This window comes from Poecilia formosa, unplaced genomic scaffold, assembly GCF_000485575.1.
Source record: "Poecilia formosa unplaced genomic scaffold, Poecilia_formosa-5.1.2 Scaffold372, whole genome shotgun sequence".
In the NCBI taxonomy this organism is placed as follows: Eukaryota; Metazoa; Chordata; class Actinopteri; order Cyprinodontiformes; family Poeciliidae; genus Poecilia; species Poecilia formosa.
Genome location: NW_006800311.1, coordinates 182,476 through 206,828, shown reverse-complemented (window position 1 = coordinate 206,828; position 24,353 = coordinate 182,476). Strand labels below are relative to the sequence as shown.

Sequence of the window (24,353 nt, the reverse complement as noted above, 5' to 3'; positions counted from 1 at the left end):
AAGATCATTTTCCTGACAAATACTACATTGTGGGGACTGACTGCTCCTTATGGGGCCCAAGGCCCAGACCCCATGAGAATAAAAACTTGTTTTGGGTTAGGTTTAGTACTAAGGTATGAATTGATTTTAGGTTTGGGTTTAGGCATGTACTAGTAATAGTTAAGTTTTAGGTCAATGCAAACTCCTTGTGAAGATAGGAAGACACACTATGTGTGGTGAGAAAGACAGATATGCAAGTATTTAATAGCAATAGAATTGCAATAAAAATGGGTGGAGATTGTAGTGTAACATTACACTGGGAATTGTATTTGTGTGTGTGTGTGTGTGTGTTTGTGTGCACGGTTGCATTTACGTTCCTCTGTGGATGAACAAAACGCAGGGATTGTGAGACTTGATGAAGAATGTTGCTGATCAGGCCCACTGATAGTGGACACATGGCCTCGGTGTGACTCACAAACAAAGAGAACATTACCTCCAAAAGAAAAACAGCGGGCGAGTGACTGGGTTGAAACAATGGAGCAATAGATTAGGAGGAGAGCTGCAGAAACACGATCGTGGCTCTGTCATGCGATCAGTAGCACAGTTTCTGCTGATTGTGCCGGTTTTATATCACTTGGCAAACTCGTGGACTAGCAGTAAGACAGCATCCCAAAATGTGTTGTTTTTTTTGTTTTTTGTTTTTTTTTGTCAGCTATGGACGACTGGCGCCTTTGCAGACAGTGACAATGTTGTGTTGACATGATGGCCTCTTGCCCTTCTGCCTCCCGTGAACAGGAAGGCTAGCTTCCTGTTTTGCTGCCGCATCAGTTTGGTGGACAAAAGCACAATGAGGGATTGACACAGGAGCACAATTACAAACTAACTATTTCAGGGACTGCCAAACAATGAGTATCACTCATGCATACATTCAGCTAAACCTCATTTGAGTCGTTCATTACCAATGACAAGCATTACAATCCCTGATCAATGCCAAACCAGCAAACAATCAAGGTTACCTTTAAAAACAAGTATCCAGGAGAAAGCATGTGCAACTTTACACTTGAGAAAGTAGCCAACAAACTTTGCATTAGAATAAAAAAAAAAAAGGGTTACGAGGATAGAAAGAGGACTTATGGAGCTTCTGAGTCCAGATCCTGAGAAGGTAAGACTGCAGCTGAGGGAGAACGCTGCGCCTCTCATATCCCGCCATTGTCCAGTTTCCGAAAAGCTTCGGAATGAGGGCTTCCTCAGGACATGGAGAGAGAGCAACTTGGCTCTTTTATATAAAAAACAACACTGGCCTAATTTAGATTAAGTAAAACTGAAAAAAAAAAAAAAAGCTGGAACACGTTCGTCATTTAGCACGTGTTCATCTTTTTACATGTGGCAGACGGATACAAAGGTGAATTACGGCTGAAGGTGTAATAATGCAGTCAACATCAAAGCTACTACAACTTAGAAGGAAGACGACTCGTCTTCAGAGGTCACAGAGTCCAGGCACAGAGTGCATTAAGAGATTCATGGTAGGGAAGCACAGTGTAGGAGTGTGGGCAGAGATGATCTCTGATGAGCTGGGTCTTCACCAGTTTCTTGTTTTGGTAGGTCATTCTACACATACAAAGAGTCTGGACTGCAGTTAGCATGACGTAGACACTGCTAGCTGACAATCCACTGACGACTGGAGTGAGAACATCCAGGTCGGGGGGAGATGTTAAGCACATTGTTGACTAATATTGAGTTGATTGGACGCAGACCACTAAGGATGTCCAGTGAAGTTCAATCGACACAGGGGTGACGTTTGCTCTGTTAAGCATATTGAAGAACAAAGGCACTGCCTCATTCTTAACAATCTGCAAAGGTTTCATAGCACAGGCTGGGAGATCAGGTAGGATGGCATTGTGACCAGCAATTTGCCAAAATTGTTACGCCGGACGCTGTAAGTTGCACTTGATTTTAAACTTTGACTTGGTCACTCTTAGAAAAAAGGAAAACACTTTGTTATTAACCATTAATTTGTAACTGAGGTTCACGCTTGACATCCTTCCGGAAGGTGAACTTCTGATTTTGCTTCCTCTGACTGGTTCTCTTCAAATATTGCCCTGTAGTATTCAATAAATTTATTGAAGAATTTATTCTTCAATAAATTCTGACTATTTGTCGCTGATGAAGCAACACATTACACAGCATGATGCTACCACCTCCCTACGTCAGTAGGAACAATGTGTTCAGGTCGGTGTTTAGTGTTAGTTGCATGCAGGCCACAAATTTACACTTTGTTGTCATGTCATGATATGACATTATTCCAATTGTTTCCTATGTCCCCTAAATGGTCTGAGATAAACTTTTCCTTGTGACTTTCCAAGTGCAATTTTTATAAAGGGTAGATTTGTTAAATGTTTATTTATTGACAGACTTCCACATGGTAACTTTGAAGCTACATGATATCTTTCTTCTCCTCTATTATTCACTGCTTAGTGTTTGTCTGTCACATTTAATCCTGATTAAAACAGTGTATTATTACCAACATGTTTGGGCTAGTAAAGAGACAAGATCCGAACACTTTTAAATAAAATAAATACTTCTGACTGGCGCTGTTCTTTAAAAAGAATTAGCTGTTAACTTCATGTTTATTCATCTGCATTTCCCTTCGTCAATCCATCTCAGGGCTGTTTCATTTCTCAGAGTTGATGTTGCATTAAACCGGCTTCCAGTTTGAAGGCTGAGGTACCAACAGCGGATGGGTGTTGCACTGTTAGATGCAGATCTTTATGCATCAGTACCCATGAACCCATTTAAGTAAACAGAAGGCAAAGCTACAAGTGGATAACACTTCTGCTTTGAGTCATCAAATGCCACAGACTAGAAAAGGAATAGACAAATTACAAGAGCACATTGTCTCCAGAGTTTTGCTTTAGCTTTCCAAAGCCAGTAAATTGCTAATTATTATCCTTCAAAAGTGTTTCTGGCATTAAATGAAGTATTTTACAAAAACTGAGTTGCACCGTTTTAGATTTAAATTTGAATATAAAAATAAAAACTAATAAACAAAACCAGCTTTAAGTCAGACTTACTGTATATTGTTGTGATGTGTGCCGTAACTTCAGAGGACGGTTTCAGCCCATCTAACCTTTCTTTAGCAGGACTTCATCCGTAAACAATCCAATTAACCAATTTGCTTACGTCTGTTTTCCAGAAGAGGGCGGTGTCATAACAGTTTTAACAGGAAACTCTGCCGAACACAATGGAAACATGAAGCTATAAAAAAAATTGAAATGAAAAATAAATATCTCTTCCTCTATCAATTTGTCATTTTCCTCACAGATCATTGTCGTAATTTTGATCTTTGAAAAGCGATTTGTATTACACTCACTAAACTGATTAAATTTCAGCTGACACTGATAATAACTCTGCCATCATCAGTCCAAGTCAGACGATTGATAATCTAACACTTCTTATCGTGACTTTTAGGACATTATTTTTCGTTTTCCTTTTTAAAAGCAAAGAGTGACGTCGCTATATGAGCGAGGATGAAAGTGAGAATAGTAAACCAACGTCAGAGTCGGAGTAAAACCCGGAAGAGTGGGGTTCTTTTCACAATAAAGTCACAGTTTACTTTATTTTCATTTTCCTTTTTGTCACTGAATTGTGAGCGAAGAATAAAAGTTCCACAAAGCTTAAATGGGGTGTTCGAGACAATTCTGATTAGGCCCCGGAAAGTTTATCACATTGCACTTTTATTTTTTAAATTCTTATCATTATTTTATTTTATTTTTTTTTTCCTCATGTGGCCCTATTTGTGTCTTTAATAAAGCTGATGAATGAATAAACGATTGCTCTAAAAGCTAGAAAACACAACCTCTCAATTTAAATTGTACAGGACCGATTAAGATAAAATAAAACAAAAATCTCCAAATGTAGATAGATAGATAGATAGATNATAGATGATAGATAGATAGATAGATAGATAGATAGATAGATAGATAGATAGATAGATAGATAGATAGATAGATAGATAGATAGATAGATAGATAGTCTGTCTAGTTGACTCTCTCTTACAACCCCCCTCTCTCTTTCTCTCTCTCTCTTTGTCTGCCTGTCTGTCAATCACACCCAATCTTAAGCGACTGCGCCCTTATTTTGAAAGGTCAGTGCGCACACAGTATCCGGACCCAGTATTGACAACGCTTGAGAGGCGCACGCACGGGGACACGCCGGAGGAGCGCGGCGGAGCTGGAGGAGGAGTAGGGAGGGAGGGGGCTGTATCTGGCGAGAGTAAAAATGTGAAGGTGGAATCCAAGTGAGCAGCGTCGTTTTCTGGTCTGTAGAATCTGTCTGACTGGAGAGAAAATAATAATTATTATTTTAAAAAAAAAACTAAAACACACACACACACACACACAGGAGACCTTGGCACAGCAGGAGCGGAAGCTTTATTTGGATCCTACAGCTGATTACGGCAATAATCCTCGCTAAGAATTCTTTGTTTATATTTGCGCGTCCCTCTTTCTGCCACCGTCTACACCTTCACATGCATTTGACTGGAAGGAAGGAGCGGTGCCGACAGTGAGGAGGATCACAACCAGCGATTGCAGGATATTGTTTTATTAAGTGCACAATGTGAATATCTCCTCGTGCTTTATGGGATTATTTTTGGCCGAAGCAGCTTTGTTTTGGAGAAGGACGCATTGGGCATCATGAGTTCCAGTGGTAAGTCCATTCTCGCGCGCCTTATCTCTCCGCTTGGAGTGCAAAGACAATGTAAACAATGATAAAATAAATAAATAAATCAATCAATCAATCCTATAGGAACCATGTATGTTATTTTGTATTTAGTGGATGATATAGATAATTAGCATATTTTTTTTTCATCACAAAATGTAGCATTTCTATTATTTACCGACTATATAAAATAGTTTATTTTGCAAACATTTACACAGAAGAAAAAAGAAAGGTGTGATTATGCATCTAACTCGGAAAAGGTTAAACACGGGACTTTAAATACATCCAGGGGTCAGAGTTCACCCAGAAGCATTTCTCCACTTCTTCACTGCACAGCAGCAGCTTGGACGCTTTCAGTGTCTGCCACCTCTCTTTCACCTCCTTCTGGGAGACCACTTTCAGCTCTTTCACACTGTCCCTGCAGGATCAGCACACCTTGTAACTTGTGGGGGGTGAGGAGGGGGGGGGGTTCGCTGACCCGACCTCCCTGTATATCTGTGTGTACTGCAGCATGTGACAAATAACCCTTACAACCTCAGGGGGCCACTGACATCCTTACCCTAGAATGGCCCCAGGGGCAGCTCTGATGCCGAGCTGACCTTGGATCAGCTGACTCTGATCCTGATCCTCTGTCCGCTGAATCAGGGCTTTCTCTGTATAGCTTGTGGTGAGCGTGTGCACACGTTTTCTGCACGCTTCCATTTTTGGTCTGTACACAATTCGCCGTGAGTCGACGCGCGGGTGAGGCGGGCGAGCGTTTCATTGTGCGGGCTTGGGAGAGGTGAATGTGCCCCAGGTGCTCAGAGAACTGATGGTGTCAGGAGCTTCCTGTCCAGCCCCTGGTCTCTCACTGCATCATTCATGATCTAGCTTGTCATTCTGTGGCACTACATTATTTATCTGGCGCTCTGAACTCAGCTGAGCCTTGCCTGACTTGCAGGCAACGTTGCCTCGATTCCCAGGAAGGGTGTTGCTTCTTCTCACTCTCTTGAGAAAATGAGAATAATTCTTTTGTTAAGAGCTCTGAGTGTTGTTGTTTTTTGTTTTTTTCTTCTTCCTCACGTGACAAATAGAGAAGGAGGAGGAGCACCTCCAGCCAACATGTGGGGAGCTGTCACACGAGTCCTTGTGTTTTGCACACAAGATTGCCCAGCATGCATTGTCACAGCTGGCAGAGAGTTGGTGGAACATGTGTCTGTTCCCCCGGCTTAAAGCTTCTGACCTGCAGAAAGAACTTTTTTCTTTTTTTTTCCCACTGTTCTCCCTTTGGTGTCAGTCAAACATATGTTGCTGTCTGCCTCCACTGCTTCTGAGGTTTGGACATGACAGGGCCTGTTGGGGTGCGCTGGGTGCACTGTTTTCTGTTCCACCGGGTGCGATCAGCCGATGGCCATCGACGCACTCGGAGCAACCGCACATTCTCCACAACCTAGTTTGCTGACTTCAGGGCGTATTTACGTCACCCAGCAGGAACTTCACGTGGCCCGGTGTGGAAAAAAAAGTATCTGTGCAACAGATGAAGATCTTTCTTTTTGGCACACTCCGTTTCTGCACCGGGGAGTGATAAAGCACAAGTAGATCAATATACAGATCATTGAGTTCAGGGAGCCAGGGGCTTTTTTTTTTTTGCAGCTCCATTCATCACAGGCAGCTCTGACACTTCTCTCCCTCCCTCAGTTTGATGTCCAGAGCAACATTTTTTCAATGTTAGAACATATCTAGAAGTAATTGAGATTTTTAGTGTGTTACATTGAGACTTCTGCACATTCCCGTGCTCTGCGTCACCGCAAAGTACATGTCTCATTTACTTTCTGTACAGGTGCAATATTTGAGCAAGGTAGTAATGGACCAATCACTTTTCTTGTAGCCTGCATGAGAGCTAAATTTAGTCGCATTTCTTGTGGTGTGCACATCAGGCCACAGGGAAGTTACGGCATAGGTTAGGGCGGGTGTGGAGACGCATCCAGTCGCTGCCGGAGCCTGACAATAGAACAGAAGCTGCAAAACCAGAACAGCCAAAGGAAACATTTGATCATGTTCTTTTATGGTTTGGTGAGGTGAGTCGCTTCAGTTGCAGCTTACATTAGTCAGGGCAAAAAAAAACAACAACAAAAAAAAGCTTCACAGGCGTTTGCTTTTTTGCGTTAGAGGGATCTGTTGCATAATAACTAAAACTTCCCAACTAACCACTTGAAGGATCAGTCGTGTTTGATTTTGAGGAAATTCATTCATTAGTAAATATCATGTCTATTTACTCATCAGCTGTAAAAACAATAGATATTGTAAGGCGGGGTGTTCTTTGTGTGGTGCTCAGTCTGACTTTAGCATCTAGTTATCCACAAACTAAACCTTGCTGCCATTCGATATTAAAAGTCTTCAAAACTAACTTTTTAAAGGGCGCAACAGTGTTGCAAATCTGGAAAATTCTGATGTGCAGCACTCTGTGACTCAAACAGAATTTATCTAAATGTTTCCACAGTGCAAAATTTCACTTTTCTCTCATGCCAAATGACAAACGAGTCTTCTTAAAGTTGCAGGAGAGGGTGGCTCTTCACTTATGGCTCTTCACAACTTGATAACTTCAGGATTATGTTTTAGGTGTTATAATTTCAAAAACACTTTTGTGTTTTCATGGTTTCGTATCAGTAAAAACCAATGAGTCAGCGCTACGAAACAGTCGTAATTATCAAACAAAGCGTTTAGGACAGGCAACTCTGCACGGACACACTAAGGGCAATTTAGAGAGACAAATGACACCAACACACATGTTTCTGGACCAAGTACCCAGAGAGAACTCACACATGCACAAGGAGATCGTTCCAACCTCAGGCAGATGCTACTGTACAAACATTACTGTAAGTGTGGCACATACAATGTGGGCCAAGCACATCTGATTAGCATATTTGTCATTCAAGGACGTACATAAATAGCGCGCTGACAAGACGGGGTGTACAAATGTAAACCTACATAAGACCTGCAATATTAAATGATGGATTGTTTCTGAGCGGTGGGGAATAATCTGGAAACCGGGGTAGACGGAAGCAAGAGCTATAGCATTTATGATTGCTGAGCCGCTTCCTCATCTGGCGCACAGTCCAAACCGGAGCCAAATACCATTCATCACCGCACGATTCCAGGTGCCTTGGTTCAATAACACAGAGAACAAAGGCGGGAGCTTCGACTGCACAGATGCAAGCCGCAGATGCTGGGAGGCAAACGCTGAATATTCATTTGCAGTTGCGCGCGACCGATGCGAAATCCGGCGGATGGTTTTGTGGATTATTAACAGCTGCTGTCATAAGGGGTTTGACTTTTGCTCACGAGTGAAAGTCACCAAGAAGAGGGAAATGTCAGACATAAACAAAAGGGTTCAGCATAATCAGTTTGTTCTTAAAGTAATGAAACAGATTTGATGGGGCACTAGATTCAGTTCAATGTTCGACCACGGCTATGTCCTGCTTCCTCTGACCTTGACTTCTGGCAGGACCAAGGAACCATTGAGACTGTGGGCAGCAGTCCGACCCATATTCCTTTGCTCTGTGGAGTATTGGCATGTTTGTGTTACCACTGGACACCAGCGTCGCTCTGATGGCTGCCTCAGCACAAGGTCCTGATGGAGATGAAGACAGATAAGGAGAGAGAAGGGTAGGGAGACAGAGGGGCCCTGATCAATGACTACATTAAATTACCGACAGGGAAGACGGATGGGATGGGCATACTGCTCGGATGTTTTATGAAGAGTGGCAACGATTTCAGAGGAAATGATTGCTCCATTGACAGAGAAATAAGTATTCTGTTTGTCAGACATTGATTGTTGTTATTTTTTTTACTAGAATCTTATGGATGTAGTGAATTTATGTGACAAAATGTGACAAAATGAGAGCTTTAAGGTCTTTTACATACAAACCTAAAACACATAAAAGCAGTGATGTGTTTTAGTGCTTTTAATTATTTGAGTTAAAACACTAAAGCCTTTTAGCTGCTCTGCTTTTGTAAAAAAAAAAAAAAAGCAGGTATTAGATTGAGAATTAGTTTGGCTATTTGCTTAAGAGACCAGCCTGCAGTCATGCTACTCACAGCTGGCCGGCTGTCATTTCAATACAGTGTTAAGTAAGGCTGCTCATGCTTGAGAGTTTCTTGTATCTCCTGTCGCAGACATTCAGGGCTGCAGAAACTCTTGCTGATACGAAGCTCGTCCTTGGAGCTGCAGTCGTCAGCCACCTACCCCTCCTCTGCACCTTTCCCACTCAGCTCCCCTAGACTAGCAGCAGCAGCACCTAGCAAACACCTGCGGAAACTGCTGAGCTTATCGTGAAAAGTACTTCAGTCCAGATCTCCTAAAAACAGGAAACTGCATTATGAGGTAGCATTGTGATGCAGTGCTTCATGCCAGAAAGAGGAGGAGCTTCTTAAAAAAGAGGCATAGGTCAATTTCAAAGCATCAAATTGCAAAATCAAATTTCTTATTTGATATATGCAGCATTTTTACACCAACTGCAGGTGGCATAGTTTACTTGAGCGTGCTATAAAATTGCGCTATGAGCGTGGAAAATGCATAATACCTCTCCTTTAAAAGTATAACAACGTATTTTTCCACTCTGTTGTAACTCCCGTCTAACTCATCACCACCATTCACTCGACATCCACATTGTGACCGAACTCCCAGCCTGTTCTTGGTCCAGGCTGTCGGGTCAGAGGAAGAAATCGCAGCAACCTCTCAGTCCCCAGGGATGCAGCCGGTCTCTCTGGTACACAGCGCTGTTATCCCTTGGATCCTGGAGGCTGTAATCTCCTGGGACACCCTGTGCCGATGTGGAGTCAATGGATTACACCTGCAGTCGAGCTGGTTTTCATTAGAAGTGTGACTCAACTGGTCGCCATAGAAGAGGATGGAGGGATTTTTTTTTTTTATAGAAGTCTTTAATTGGTTTTGACATGGGGAAGCTTTGTCTCAGTGAATGAAAATGGACATGGTTAGTTATGCAACACCTCAGCTCCTGAGCCGTTTGTGTACTTGGAGTCCTTGTTCTTGGCTTCTCTTGGACACATGGTGAGTCAGAAAGCATCTTATTGAGCTTCTTTATATCATAACTTATACTGGACTTTATAATCACACGACAGCTTCCTGGTTGGGAGAACGCATGGCTGATTGAAAACTGCAAAAAAAATGTTCTGGTTTAACGTTCCTCTGTCTTGAAGTCCGTTTAAGTGGACACTGAGCTGCCATTTCCCCATTTCTTACTGTGCACTGCTAAATTTTTATTATTTAGTTGTTGTTTTTTTTTAGGCTTTGACATCCATCCCAAGCATCTGAAATCTTTCTGGACTTAAAACAAAGTGGCAACGCGTCTTCACTTCATTAGGCAACGGGTCAAGCCAAGCAGCAAAACTCTAAACGGAGAAACAGGAATAAGATTATTAACAAACTCATCTACGTAACTAAATGGTTTGCAAAGTAAAACATGTAATACAGGGCGAAACGAAGGCTTACTTTAAAGATAAACAAACAATACAAGGAAAACAAGGAAACCCTCCATTTAGTAGAACCCAGTGATGCAATCAGTGACATCTATGGGTTAGAAAGATTAAATGAATCAGAAATAAGAATGAGGGGCAAGTGGTAAACACAAACTGAACCACTTCGCCACAGATCTCCATTACTTTTACTGGAGTAAAACAATGCAAGTTATGTGAGTGACGTATCTATACAGTCGCTGACCACTTACAAAATGTAAGGTTTGCTGCTTGTTTCATAATTGGTTATTGGGTTACAATGAAAAGCACTTTGAACTCTCCTGTTAATGAAAAATAAACTTGAAAGTGAACTCCCTACCTGAGATCATAGTTCAACCAATCAAGATCAGGTAATATTCTAAGTAAATTTAGTATTTGTGTAGTGTACAATTGTGGCCTACACCTACGTATTTAACTTAAAAAAAAAAAAAAAAGAACAGTCGCTTTATTAGGTACACCTTGTTAATATGTTCAAAACTAATTAAGTAGGCTTTTAAATTTAAACAATGCTCATTCGTTTTAAGGGGCTGAAAGTCTGTCCAGAACTCCTTCACACGACTAGTCAAAATGATTAGAACAAAGCCAGATGGAGGCACATTTTAATGCGGTTCTGGCCAAATTGTAACTTTACCATCTGAATGTCGAGGCTGAAATCAAGAATCATCGAACCAGTTTTGGCGAAGTGTCCAGTTAAGCGTAGCCTCAAAGGTCTAATTTTAGGGAGTTGATAGAAGCCGCGTATTTTGATGTTCTGCTGCCGTAGCCATTCTGCTTCAAAGTGTTGTTTGTTGTGCGTTTGAATTTTGCATATTTCGGTTGTGAGAGGAGTTTCCTCTACTGGGTATAGTTGCCTTTTCATCATCTCAAACCGGTCCACACTTTCTCTTCTGAACTCTGACATCAGTAAGGCATTTTCATCCACACAAATGTCACTGTCTAGATATTTTTCTCAAAGTCATTGTCAATTTATTTTTCAATAAAATAACAGCTCATGTCATTCATTTTTGTTATGTTGTTCTAAAATCACGCCAAATGGAGTACTCTTATTTCATCTTCTATCTGAACTTGACTGGCATGGGAAGAATGAGGATGTTCCTGCGTGCTACGGGTTTGTTTTGGTCACGTTTCAGAAGGTCAGCAGGGTAAATAATTGCCATCGTGTTTTTCCAGGGGATGATGTCAGGCCGGCTTGCACTTCCATTAGCCCACATTATCCCACATTCACACCTGATGGAATCACGGTTGTGCATTTGGTTTCACAAAACAAAAGAAAACACTTCCTTGAAACTTTCACTCGAACGGGCGGCTTGGCACTTATCAGGCCAGTTTGTTTTTCCCAGAGGTCCCGGCAGCATTGTGAGGGAAACAATGGATCTTACAGAGAGTCAGCTGTGGGAGATGTGGTATGGGTTGCAATTGTTGTTACTTATTTCTCGCAGTCACACTCTTGTCCTTGGTTGGGAAAATAAACAACCACGGCTATAATGTCGATTTGTGCCTTTATGCATAGTCTGTGAAAATATTTATTGCATCTGTTTTTTCAGACTTACTGGTTCTATAAAACAACATAAGTGCTTGTACAAAAACATCTGTTTTTATGTGTATTTTAATCTATTTCAAGGCAAAGTCAGTTCTCTTTCTAATCGTCACCTGCTGAAAGCCTACACACCAAAACCCCCACGGTGCTTACGTCCTTCCACACAGAAAAAAACAACAAAAAAACATTAGATCCAACAACTTTCATGCCAAGTACGGAGTTGAGATTATAAAATGCAATATAAAGACACCGAATGTGATAGCCTACCTTTTTATGTGAGAAATTTGAAGCTGCACCTTTAGTCTTCTAAATAGTCAAGCTGACCAGGATATGTCCAAAAGGAAGTCGAGAGACATTGTTAGGCTTCCAACAATGCAAGTCACCTGAAGGCCACAATCAAAAGCAACACGAACTTCAATTACACCTCGGCATTGGTGGACCGACACAGTAATTCATGCAAAACGAGACCCAAAAAAAAAGTACAAATCAACATACATTTTGCATTCTGACATTTTTATTTAAAATATGCTTTTACTTGACCTCATGTAATATTCAAAATTTTTTTGAGACATTGAATTATGTGTTTTCCATCATCTGTAAACCATCATCAAAATTACAGGAAATTTAAATCATTTACAAAGCTCCAAAGTCACTTTGAGAAGATTTTTTTTTTATTATTGCTTTCTGGTGCCAGAGGAAAAAAAAAATCAAACAAACTTTGCAGAGGTTTTATATATATATATACTGCTCAAAAAAATAAAGGGAACATTTCACTTTAATTTTGTGTGGCTCCAAATCCAGGCCTCCATTGGTTAATAAATTTGATTTCCATTGATAATTTTTGTGTGATTTTGTTGTCAGCACATTCAACTTTGTACAGAACAAAGTATTCAATGAGAATATTTCATTCATTCAGATCTAGGATGTGTTATTTGAGTGTTCCCTTTATTTTTTGAGCAGTGTATATACTTAAAAAAACTCAACTGTGGGAGATGTGGTATGTTTTGCAATTGTTGTTGCTATAAACTGTGTCGAACAACACTGAGAGAAACAGCCTTTATCAAAATCATAGAATTTGGCAGCGTGGGTAGAAAACAAATTTAAGCACAGATACTTCTATACAACTCAACAAATGCAAGTAGTGCATCAGCTTTGACCTTTTAAGTGGTGCAAGCCCTTCGGGATTAAGTCTCGACAAGCAATCAGCTACTCTGTTGTGTCAGCCCACATCCTCGTCCCCCTCTAGCGGAAAAAGTCCTTCGCCTAGATGACCATCCCAGCCTGTTACTCCGGCATCCCTCCGTTTCATTAATCTCAGTATAGAAGAACGATAAAGAAGAGGCAGGCGTTTTGACACATTGTCAATATTGTAATCTTTTTGGATGCCGTGAAATATGTTAATAGCTCAGATCCCCGGGCCGTCCTAATCTAATAACCAAGAAATGCCGAACATCATTGTGAACATTTGTTGAGACTAATATAAAAGTGGTTTGATATTTGTATTATGACGGCCTTTTGCTTAGTCGAAATCTGTTTTTTTTGTGTGTGTGTGTGGCTCTATGTGAGGTAGCTGTCGGGGCTCGAAGGAGTCACACATGTAAACCGAAGCAGAACGAGGTGAGGAGATCGATGCAGTCAGTCAAGTGGTGGTGAAGCATGAGTGTGTGAAAAATAGAGGCAGGGAGAGAGAGAGCCTGGAAGTAGCCCAGCGTATAGTTGTCAGACCTCACAGTTTTGGAACTGGTGTTGACAGGCCTGCAGTGGAAGCTCCATGCACAGTCTGGACACAGGCATGGCGGTACTGATCCTAACATTGTCAAACTATTTGAACCTTTTTGTAGTTTGACCTAAAACCACTGAGTTTTATTGGAACTCCATATGTTAGGCCAACATAAAAAAAATAGCACCTGATTGACATATGGAGGGGGAAGGATAACCGAGTTTGAAATGTTTTGGGACGTTAGAATACAATGTAGAGCCGGACTCCCCTGCCATTCCAAACACACTAATGTGCTTCCATGTAAACTCTTGTAGTTCTGACTGTCAGCGTTCTGAGCGTCAGGTGCTTCTGGTTTACATTCAAAGTCTATTTGGATCTCATGTCGACGTGCCCTTGGGCAAGGCACTTAACCCCGAAACTTCCTACCAATCTGCGTATCGGTGTATAAATGTGTGAGCGTTTGTGAGTGGCTCTTTAGAGCCACACTAGAATGTGGCTCTAGTGTAAAGCGCTTTGAGTGGTCAAAATGATTGGAAAAAGCCCCTATATAAGTTCAGCCCATTTTGAATGTAAAACAGACGCGCCTGACGATCAAAACGCATTTGGTGTGAACTCAGCAAAAGTGCACACCTTGAAGCATCGCACGCGTTTTTGACATGCGTAATTTGTTGAGTTATGATCATAAAAATCTTTCAGTACAGTGTATCAAACAGTCTACATTTGATCCTTCAGATGGCACATTCAGGATGTTTTTATGCTCCGCAGCTCATCGGCAAGCCTCAACACGCAGCGAGCGGGGCTCTGAGCCAATCCGGTGTCAGCGGTGTCGAGAAGTATGCAAAGGGGAAGTGGTCCGCGTCCAAGACACTCACTTTCATGTCAAGTGCTTCACCTGCACCGGTAAGAAATTGGACTCCTTAAAGATGACAACACCACACAGTGATTGTGAAAGCAGATAAAAACAACAAAATCTGTAGTGTTTATGGTAAGAATATATGTCATAGCATGCCCTTGTTTAGATGGTAATGGCCATAAGTATTACCGTACCTTTTGTTAGAATGCCATTTTCTTTTTATGGTCAGAGATGACATGTTTTTTCTTAGCCACATCAAATGGAGACATGGTAAGCCCTCCATCTCCTGGTGCACATGCTGAGTGCTGCTATTAGCCCTCAGTAGGGACTGAAACGTATCAGAGGGATCTTGCAGCGCACATGGGATCCTGGTAAGGTAGCTTGTTATCGTCCTGGCAACCGAGAGAGGATTTGCCTTTGCTTGTGCACCCTGGCTTAATGCCACTGATGTAATTGGCTTTTCAGTGCTGCTGTATAAGCAGGTGCAGGTGATCTGGAGTGGATACAGTAGTGACATAACCAAACATCCTGTTACAATAACACAACTCCTGTCCGTTGTAATGCGAAGCTTACTTAGTCGCCACTTTGCATCTATTTTTAGAGTTTAGGAAAATTATTTAGATGTGTCTTTGGAAATATTTACTAGATAAGAATCAGTATGAAATGGTAGAGAGTAGAGGAAGTATCACGGTGGTGTGATACTTCCTCTACTCTCCAAATGAGCAATTTATTAATTGCTCATTTGGAGCAATTCATAAAGTCAGCTCAACGACTGACAAGTTGGAAAGAAATGTACATTTTGAATGCTGTTTTCGAATCTTCATGCATTATGCTGCCAGTGAGAATTTGAATTTGCTCAAATTATTATCAGCCGTGTTAAAGGCTTATATGAAAAGCTAAAGCATTGTAACTATAAATGCATTTGCAATTAATCAGCCATGTAGCTGAAGAGAAATGCCTTTTATAGATTTTCTAAGTAGCAGCACACATGAATCAAAGTACGTATTGTATTTCAAACAGGCTGTAATGTGAAACAAATTGCCAGCATATGACTAGATAATCTTTCCTATGGTGGAAATAAGCAAACTAAGCAGCTTCACTGACATTTGTGGGTAGAAAAAATAAATCATCAATGCTTGGAATTTCCCATTCCGTCTTTATCTCTTAGCGTCTCTTAGCACTCGTGTTTTTGTAAACAAATATCAATGGGGAAAATTTCACAGTGCAGCGTTTCCCCGTCAGCCTTTTAAAGCATGAGAGTAAGAATGTTTCTTTTTGTCAGAGATACAGTAACAGCATTGTCTGGCCCTCACATGTTCTGTGGTTCATGAACTCACAAAGGGCTATTCACTCGAAGCTTGTTGTCTGTTTCACGACTCTTACACGCACAAAGTCAAGCTCCCAGTGCCAACGCACACATTTGAACTCATGGATGTAAGTGTCCATGTTCATGTACATGTGGGCACGCTCTCTGTGGTTGTGAGAGGTTACTGTGGTAACCATGTGAAGGGGCACCTTGCCCTGGTTGGTGGATATTCTCAGCATCTCTAAGGTGCTACCAACCAATCGGAGAGCTTTATTTTGTGTCCCAGAAAAAAAGGGGGTACGCCAAAAGTGAGCAGGAAAGATGAAGAAGAGTGTGGCGGTGCCGGGTGGCGGGGGGGTCGTTGTTTTTGTCGCTCAGACATTACGTCACCGGTGTACTGCAATACTAAACTGGATCCGAAATTCTGTTTTTCATTTTTACAGTAGCTGTACTGCCACTGAAAACTATGACTGGATATTTTGAGTCTGCACATGGGCAGAGAGCTCCCTGCTCATGTTCCAGAGGCAGTCATCGGCTGCTGCTGAGCAGCCAGAATTTGCCACATCCTTTCCCATAATTTGCCCTCTGGCATGGGCTCCTGCTCAGCCAGCAATTTTCCATAGCTTCCATTGTGAAGCGTGGAAAACCCGGTCACATGCAAACATATTGCATGTTTCTTTGAACTTAGCGAACTCTGTCTCTTCGATAATGTGGCTTTGTTTACTTTTAATTGGCACTTTCCAAGTGGTGCTTTATTTATTTATTTATTTTTTTCCGTTTCTCTGTTGCTGCTTTGCTAAACTTTCTTCTCCCTATTGTTTTAGGACTTTGCTGTTTAAATGTATCAAAATTACGTGGTTAATTATTGATCTGTGGTTTTGGTACAGCACTAACCTGCTATTACCAATTATATTCAACTGGGATTTTTCTTTAAGAACTACATAGAATATGTATTCACATTATTATTTTTCTAGATATTCTGCTGTAGTGCTCATTAAATATTTCTGTTCGGAGGAGAGGGGACGTCACACTGTGTGTGTGTGTGAGAGAGTGTGTGAGAGAGAGAGAGAGAGAGAGAGAGAGAGAGAGAGCAGTCACAAAAAACAGGGTTTTATTATTATTTTAAAATAAAGACAAAATTGTTGGAGTTGGCATTTTAAACCATCATTTAAAACCAGATGTCATAAAATATTATGTCCCATTCTTTACACATTTACACTCTCATTGTTTCCAGAAAACAATTTCCACTGTGCCTTCCTGAAAAAAAAAATGGTATTAGTAAACTGACAAATACTCTCTAAGGATTTCAACCCACATTCTCAGTATGTAAACGCACAAACAACCATGCCATTGATCCCTTTATCCTGCCTCTATGAAGGTATTTTACTGTCTGTCAGCCACATTATCATAATTCCTCTGTCATGCATTAGTCATTGCAGTAGCATCTCACCAATCATGTGCATTTAACCTCTCATTCAAACTCATTATGCTGCAGCTTATTATAGTGCAGGAAGGCAATCAGCTCAAGAAAGTAAGTCTGGCAGGACAGAAGCCAACTCACAGACTGATGCATCAGCTCCAGACAAAGGGAAGGCGGTGGGTTGGGTGTAGATGTGGATAATGTAGATCCCATAACTCTACTGAGTGTAGCAGCAGGCTCCGGAGTATGGATAGTGTGGTGTTGTATTACAAGTGTGTTGGCTGACTCGTGCGTAGTGCTCCAATGACATAGTGACCACATTTTACCCAGCCTTCAAAGCATAATTGGCACTTTTGGATTCCAGCAAACACAGCTGGTTCTGTTTTTTGGCCGTGAGCACAAAGCTCGGTCACACATAAATCTCACGGCAAAGAGCAAAATAGGTGTATGTTTCCGTTGTGGTTTCCTCGCCGAAAAACACAAACGGAGAAAATAGAAGGAGGCAGAAGTACGGAAGGAAACAAATTTGCACATAAACTAGGAAGCTGCTCCCTTTAGCTGTTTGTTGTTACAGGCAAAAATCAAAATAGATTTATTTTACGAAACAGTAGTGCTGTGCAGAGAACTGGAAATTTACATACAGGTTGGATAATGCTCCATTTCTCACAGGTATTCTCACTAGGGTGGGGGGAAAAATTAACTCTTTCTCTGCAGACTTTTTTTTAGTCAGTCATGTCTCTGTTTGCATACTTTTGCTTACGCCTTTCGGTCTGTTTGTTACTGACATTAACCTGCTATGATTGTGCTCTTGTGAAAAAGGAAAAAAAAAACACATAGGAGTAACAAAACTAGACTAGAAAAAAAAAGCGAAAATAAAGGAAGAGAAACAGAGAGAGAGGCACAGGAGAGAAGAAAACATGGGGGGTTACTGGGAAGGGGAGCTTCCTGTAGCTATAGCAACCGCTGGTACACTGGTCCAATCACCACGCCAAAGTGTGGTTGCTAGGGAGAGATTCTGGCAGAGGGGAAAAGGGAGCGCGACTGGAAGCAGCTCTTTTCCCTGGCGACTCCCATGGCTTCAGCTGAGATGACAGGGATTATTTCTCTGCTTGTGGCTCCCGAGCATCACCTTCCTAAAGGGCTTTTACATGTTGAAAGTCCCACAAATTGCCTGGAAATGTGTCCGTGCGCGTACGCAGGGTTGAGCCGGAAGCGCTTAGGTGAGAACGAGCCCGGCTCGGAGGAAGAGAGTGATTCCTGAATAACCGAGGCAATTACGATGTGACAGCCTCCCCCCCTCCCCCCTGCTGTGGTAGACAAACAAATACAGTTTGTCTCGGAATCGCTTGTGCACATCAAGCTGAAACGTTATCGTTGCCGTTTTGAAAGAGCTACAGCTCCACGGTGGGGTTATCTCTGTACGTCTACGATCTCATTCTCACTTGTTTTCCCCTCAGCTGACTCCCTTATCAGTCTTATGAAGGTTAAAAGCTGAAGGCCTCAACAGCAAGTGTGGTTTCCTCGTATGAGGGGACTCTACTGGGCAGCCATCTGTCTCTAGCATTCATAGCAGCCAAATACATGGGAGAACCTGTCTGTCATCCATATTTTTGTTTTTTTTTTTTGTTTTTTTTGCTAGCTACATCTCACTTCAAATTCCTCTATAGAAACCACTCTGTGTTTCTGTTGTGCAGCCACGGTAGCTATTGGGATGCCTGTCAGATTTTTTTTTCCAATGTGCCCTTCTTTTAAAACATATATATAACAAAGATAACAAATTGATTGAGATGCTTTACTTCATGCAAACCTCTTGTCATGGTAAAACCACAAACTTTGATGTATTATGTTGGGAAAGAATTATCTGAAATATTGTGTTTAATATGCCAAGTCTCTATGTGAGCATAATCTTAATGCTCAAGAGGATTGATGATGTGGATATAGTAATGAAAAAAAAAAGAAAAGAGGGAGGAAAATGTGTGCTAAACAACATCACCATGGCAGCAACATATTCAGTAAAAACATTCACAATTTCAGGGGTTTTTTTTATATATCATGTAGCTCTATATTTTCCTTTGGATATTTATAAAATTCATAGGAAGTACAATTTTCCAGGTTTAGTTCAACCTCATTAACATGCTAACCCCCTTTAACCAAACGGCAAACAAGCTCCAAAGATCGGAAAGTTTGCACATATTTTGGCCTCATTAAGCAACTTCAGTTGGGCTATAAACTTTTTTTTTTTCTCTCTCTCTCTCTTGTGACCACTTCTTCACCCTGCGACTTGGCACAACTTGAGCAAACACATTATTTACTCTCGAAGTGTTTCCTCCCGTCACCAAGGCTAAGATCTGGGGCACAGAAAGAGGCTGCGTGAGCACCCGGCCTTTGTAGCACAAATGAGAAGGTGAATAGGTGAGTGCTTTCCTCTGGGCAACTTGCCGATGCCCCCACTACGCAGACTACAAAACCCTTTAATGAATTGTCTCAGGTTGTCTGCCTTAGCTGTGGAAACCGGCATGTTGCTGAGAGCTTTGCCACAACGAGAACAGACGGCAGGGTTTCTTTTATGAGCTGTACAAAGCATGTCCATTAAGTGTCACACACACACGCACACACACACACACAGAGTTGAGGACGTTTGAGGAAAGAAGGCTGCTTTGAGGTGCAGCCCTGCATTGGTGCGAATAGGGAGATAAAGCAGAGACCTTGTTCAGGGCCTCAAAGGTTTGGAAGCTGTCTTGAAACAGAAAAGACAGAAAGGGAAGCGGAGGAGTGACCGGAGGTGTCGGGACTATTTTAGGGTCCTGGCCCGGGCCGACGTGGAGAGGAGAATTTTAATTGCGTCTGTTGGCTGGAGATAAATACCCAATCAAGCAGACCCCCTGTGGATGCCTAATCGGCGCAGTACTAATGACCGCAGTGGTCTACGTGCTAACGTCTAATCAGTAGATTTATGATCTCCAGATTGTAACTTCCTGCACTGCCACAAAAGAGCAATTTAGATTAAACTAGGTCTTTGATGTAGTTCAAACCTGCAAAGCCGATTCTGCTGCGAATCTGGAAGACACAATCTCACTCTCCTTAAGATAGGACTGCTCCTATGGAGGAGAAAGCTTTTGACAGCAGATATTCTTAAGTAGACACATGGTAAATCATATTTATGGAACAATAAAACAGATCAGACTGACTCTAATATGAGCTGCTATTTTTATGGGTAGTTGTCTACAGCATGCGGCGCTGGTTGTGGGGTTGGAGCAAACCTCTTGCTTTAAGGAGCAAAGCAAACTTGCAGCAGCAAAGAGCATCCAACCTCGTCCCTGTTCCACCCACAGTGCTGGCAACCAACATGTGGAGGGATATGTTTTAAAGCCTCTGCTTGATGGTTATGGCCGAACTCAGAGTGCTTCCAAAGAAAGCGCATTTCAAAATGGATGGCCCCCTCCAGAAGGTTTTTATGGAGGTTTGATGCGTTTCAAAAGACGTAAAAGTTGCTTGTTCGACACATCTGGCTCACACCAAATATGCCTGGCGAACCTCAGCAAGAAGAAATTCTCTCCTTTTGCATATTTGTTTGTCTCTCAGCTTAATTTCGGAGCTAAATCACAAAATAATCTGTCCACCAGTTGCATCCCTCCATCCATCCACGTCGACATCTATATAAAACATTAGATATTAAACAGCGTGCTTTGCTTTTCACATGCAATTTGCTCCAGCTGGTTTTTGTCTCACAATAACTTTACCCTAGCCAGGAAGAGCCCATCAACCATTTTTATTTTTATTTTTATTTTTTTTTTCAAAATTCCAGTAACATCCAATCTTTTTATTTGAAAGCATGTGTGTTTATTCTCGGTCTGATCTAAAAATAAAATAAATGAATTTAAAAAGGGCTAAAACCCTGTTGTGTGAAGTACTTTCCCCATCTGGGAGGCTAAGCCAAAATTTGTTCTCCTTAACTTTTAAAAATCAATTTTACAATAGTGTAGCTTAGAATTACACCTCAGTTCATTCACAGCGAGAAAGCAGAAAGTCAGACTTCTCTATGCTTTGACTCGCTCTTATTTAAGAGTCAAGCTTCCAGGTACTGATGTAGAAAAAAATGTATTGTAGTTCCTCTAAAAGGAAACAATTGAGATACTTAACAGACGGCATTGAGTAGAGATAACTATACTGAAAATGTTACAACAACAAACACTTGTGATATCAGTGAAGATCTGATGGCAAGCTTGAGCTCAAGACTTAATCTTGAATCAGTAATGACATGAAAATATGAACTAATAGCTTTGAAAAATATTAGCTTACGATCCAGTGCTATAAAACATGATTATGAAATTGTTTTTTTTATTTTTTTGCTAAAGCAAGCTTGAGATGTAAGATAAAACTCCAACGTTTGAAGTTTATGAGATAAACAGTTTTTGCAACAAGAACAAGCTTATTTTCACAGAGCGTGTAAAGGTGAACAAATTAGCTTAAAATCCTGTTACAGTGAGTTAATAAATTTAAATCGTTACCATGAAAATGACCTTTAGATTTTAATACATCAAAATAAAGAGGATGCAGTTGGCACTGCAATAGGATCTAATTAAATTTAGATCAAATATATATTTATGCATCAGACACATTTTGTGTCAGTCGATACACAATGTGCTTGAAGTCTGCGTCAGAAATGAAAAAGTAGGACCAGCATCACAAATCAATACAATAACTGCAAATCAATAAGGGATAAAAAAAAAACACAAGAGTAGAACCAATGAAAATAATGTAAGATTAAAGATGAGTGATGAGTTAGCATGGCGACCGTGTATGAATTCTGAGTCTGAATGCATCTGGGATTGTAAACATAAACGTGGGCCTATAATGCAAAGCGCTATGAGTGGTCAGTAGGGCTGGGAAAGCACTTTGTAAAATTCAGTCCATTTAAAATAAATTAGTCAGCTTAAACCACATTTTCATGAAGCACTTATTTCACAGCTCATTAAACCTAGTGGAGAACTATTGATATAGGCCATGTTAGACGTGGCTTTTGAGGGGCCAGTCGCATTTAGCACTCTCCTTTTGTGCCATAGATCTGGAGTTTACATCTAGATTTAGTTTGGAGAGGTGAGGACTTTTTTCATGTTGTTGCTGCAGACTGCTTTGCTGCAAACTGGTCACTAATCCAAGCTGCTATATTTAATTTAATTTTTTTTTTTTTCAGATTTTTTAAATGATACAACACTGTTACAACACTGACATAGCTGACTGAGACACTGTTCTTCTACCTCAAGGCTGCAAACTCTACGACTGAGTAGATAACTGTGAACGATTTTTATTCCGAGATTTGAATTGAACCAAGTCTGGTGGGAATGAAGGGGTGAGTGAAAGTTGGAAATTTGTTAAAATATTGTTTGTTTGCATTGTAGTTCATAAAAAGTACAATTACCCATGCTTGCAGAAACTTTGTAAAATTGTCTAGCAGTACAAAGTGATTTTTTTTTTTTAAACGGTCAGGGAGCAGAAATATAAGCTTGCATCACATCTCACTTCCTCCATTGTTTAAGTAGTTATGCATAGCTCTATATGCCCTATATGCAACTATGGTTTAGCTGATGAATTGGATTTTGTGCAGACATTTTTTTTTAGCTTTTTGCATAGAAGCAAATTGAGCATGAATAACAAAACATTGTTTTTTAAAACGGTGTGGACATTGACACACATATTTGGAAATGTGAGCCTTTGAAATGCAAAATGAGGGAGAACCCTGAAAGTTTACTCATTTATTTATTCATCAGTCTGCGGGTAAAGAAAAAAAATAAATGCTTTGTAAAATGGCGAGAAGAGTTCAACATCTGAAAAGACGATTTTAAATGATCAAATTAATGCTCAAAAGTCAAATTCAAATTTAAACAATTTGTTCTACATATCTACATCCGCATATTTTTGCATCTCCTTACAGCTAAAGACAAAACTTGGGCCTTCAATGCCTTGTATTAAACCCCAACCCCTTTAAATGTGCCGCCCACACTACCACCGCCGCAACATCAGTCAGACTGGGACCCAGCTGTCTCTAGGGTAACCGTGGAAGGTTTACATCCTCCTGGCAACCGAGCAAAGGGGATGTCCCTTACAATACATCCAGCCAATCACCCAGTTAGAGGAAAACATGGCGATTAGCAACAGGTGAACCCTCTATTCAGCTCCTCCAATCCAGATTGAGGCAGCCAGATGTGATTTGGCCTGGCGTCCATATGCTAATGCCGTCAATATATTATGCTAATTGACCGTATGCCACTCATTTCCAAGCCAATTTGAGGAGAAACCAAAAATCATATTGTTTTGAGAGGTGGGGGAGAGGAGAGGGCAAGTAAAAAGAGGACAAGAAGGAAAAGGGGAAAAAAACAACACTGTTTGTGAAAACTGACTGTCTTTTTAGGTCACATCAGTTTTGAGAAGGGCTTTATAGATGTGGAAATATTTACCCACTCGTACCATTTCCTGGGAAAGGATTCGGTAGCCTGTGATTTTGGTTCTTGGTGAGACCGTTAATAGGTCTGGCTGAAAATGCAGCATGGGCACTTTGTGAAGCTCTGCCATTGTTCAGTGGTTTCGGAAATGTGGTCGGTGCATGCACACACGGATTTTTATGGAGTGATTCAGCTTTTGCCTCTCCCCAATCAAAGTTTTTAGCATTTCTGTACCTACTGTGCCTGAATCTATAGAACTGTTAGGGGGGGGGGAAAAAGAGAGAGAATGAGCCGCTGCCACTGCTCTGTAGCTTGTGTCCCTTCTCCTCATCCCAACTCTGCATTTGAGCAGTGCCGTCTAATCACTGGGTGGATTTATGTGTTTCTGTTCTCTTGAGAGAGATGAGATTATTTTTGTTTTCAAGCAAGCCCCCCACTGATCTTTTATTACACCATTAAGTCAATATGATCCTCTCATGAACAGTTTAAGATTAAATGTAACCTCTTTGGAGGATTTTATATGTGTGCGTGCGGGTGTGTGTGTGTGTGTGTGTGTGTGTGAGAACTCTGCCGGCTCACAACCACTAAAAAACAGTCGACTCTGGGAGCCAATCCAACATCTGGGTGCTATCAGTTAGGAGGAGAAATTTATGTTAGTCTATGTGCACTTAAAACTGCAGTATGTAACTTTTATAAACAATATTATTTATTTATTTATTTTTTTGTTTTACTGTCACCAGTCTAACATGAGACAGTTGAGCTGGAAAAAATTGAGCCCCTGTTTGAGTTTTTTGTTCTAACTAGGGCTGTTGTAAACGAATATTTTAGTAATCGAGTAATCTATCGATTATTCTTACGATTAATC

General features: G+C 41.0%; 1 protein-coding gene across 1 annotated transcript in view; it reads left to right on the top strand.

Moving 5' to 3' along the window:
• The first annotated feature begins 4,180 nt into the window (after nt 1-4,180).
• The window catches only part of LOC103154070 (actin-binding LIM protein 3-like), a 21,453-nt gene continuing 1,280 nt past the window's right edge, over nt 4,181-24,353 (top strand). The window contains exons 1-2 of the mRNA XM_016662411.1: nt 4,181-4,686; nt 14,235-14,369. Coding sequence (XP_016517897.1) covers nt 4,674-4,686; nt 14,235-14,369 — 148 coding nt within the window. The 5' untranslated portion in view covers nt 4,181-4,673. The remainder of the gene's footprint in view (nt 4,687-14,234; nt 14,370-24,353) is intronic.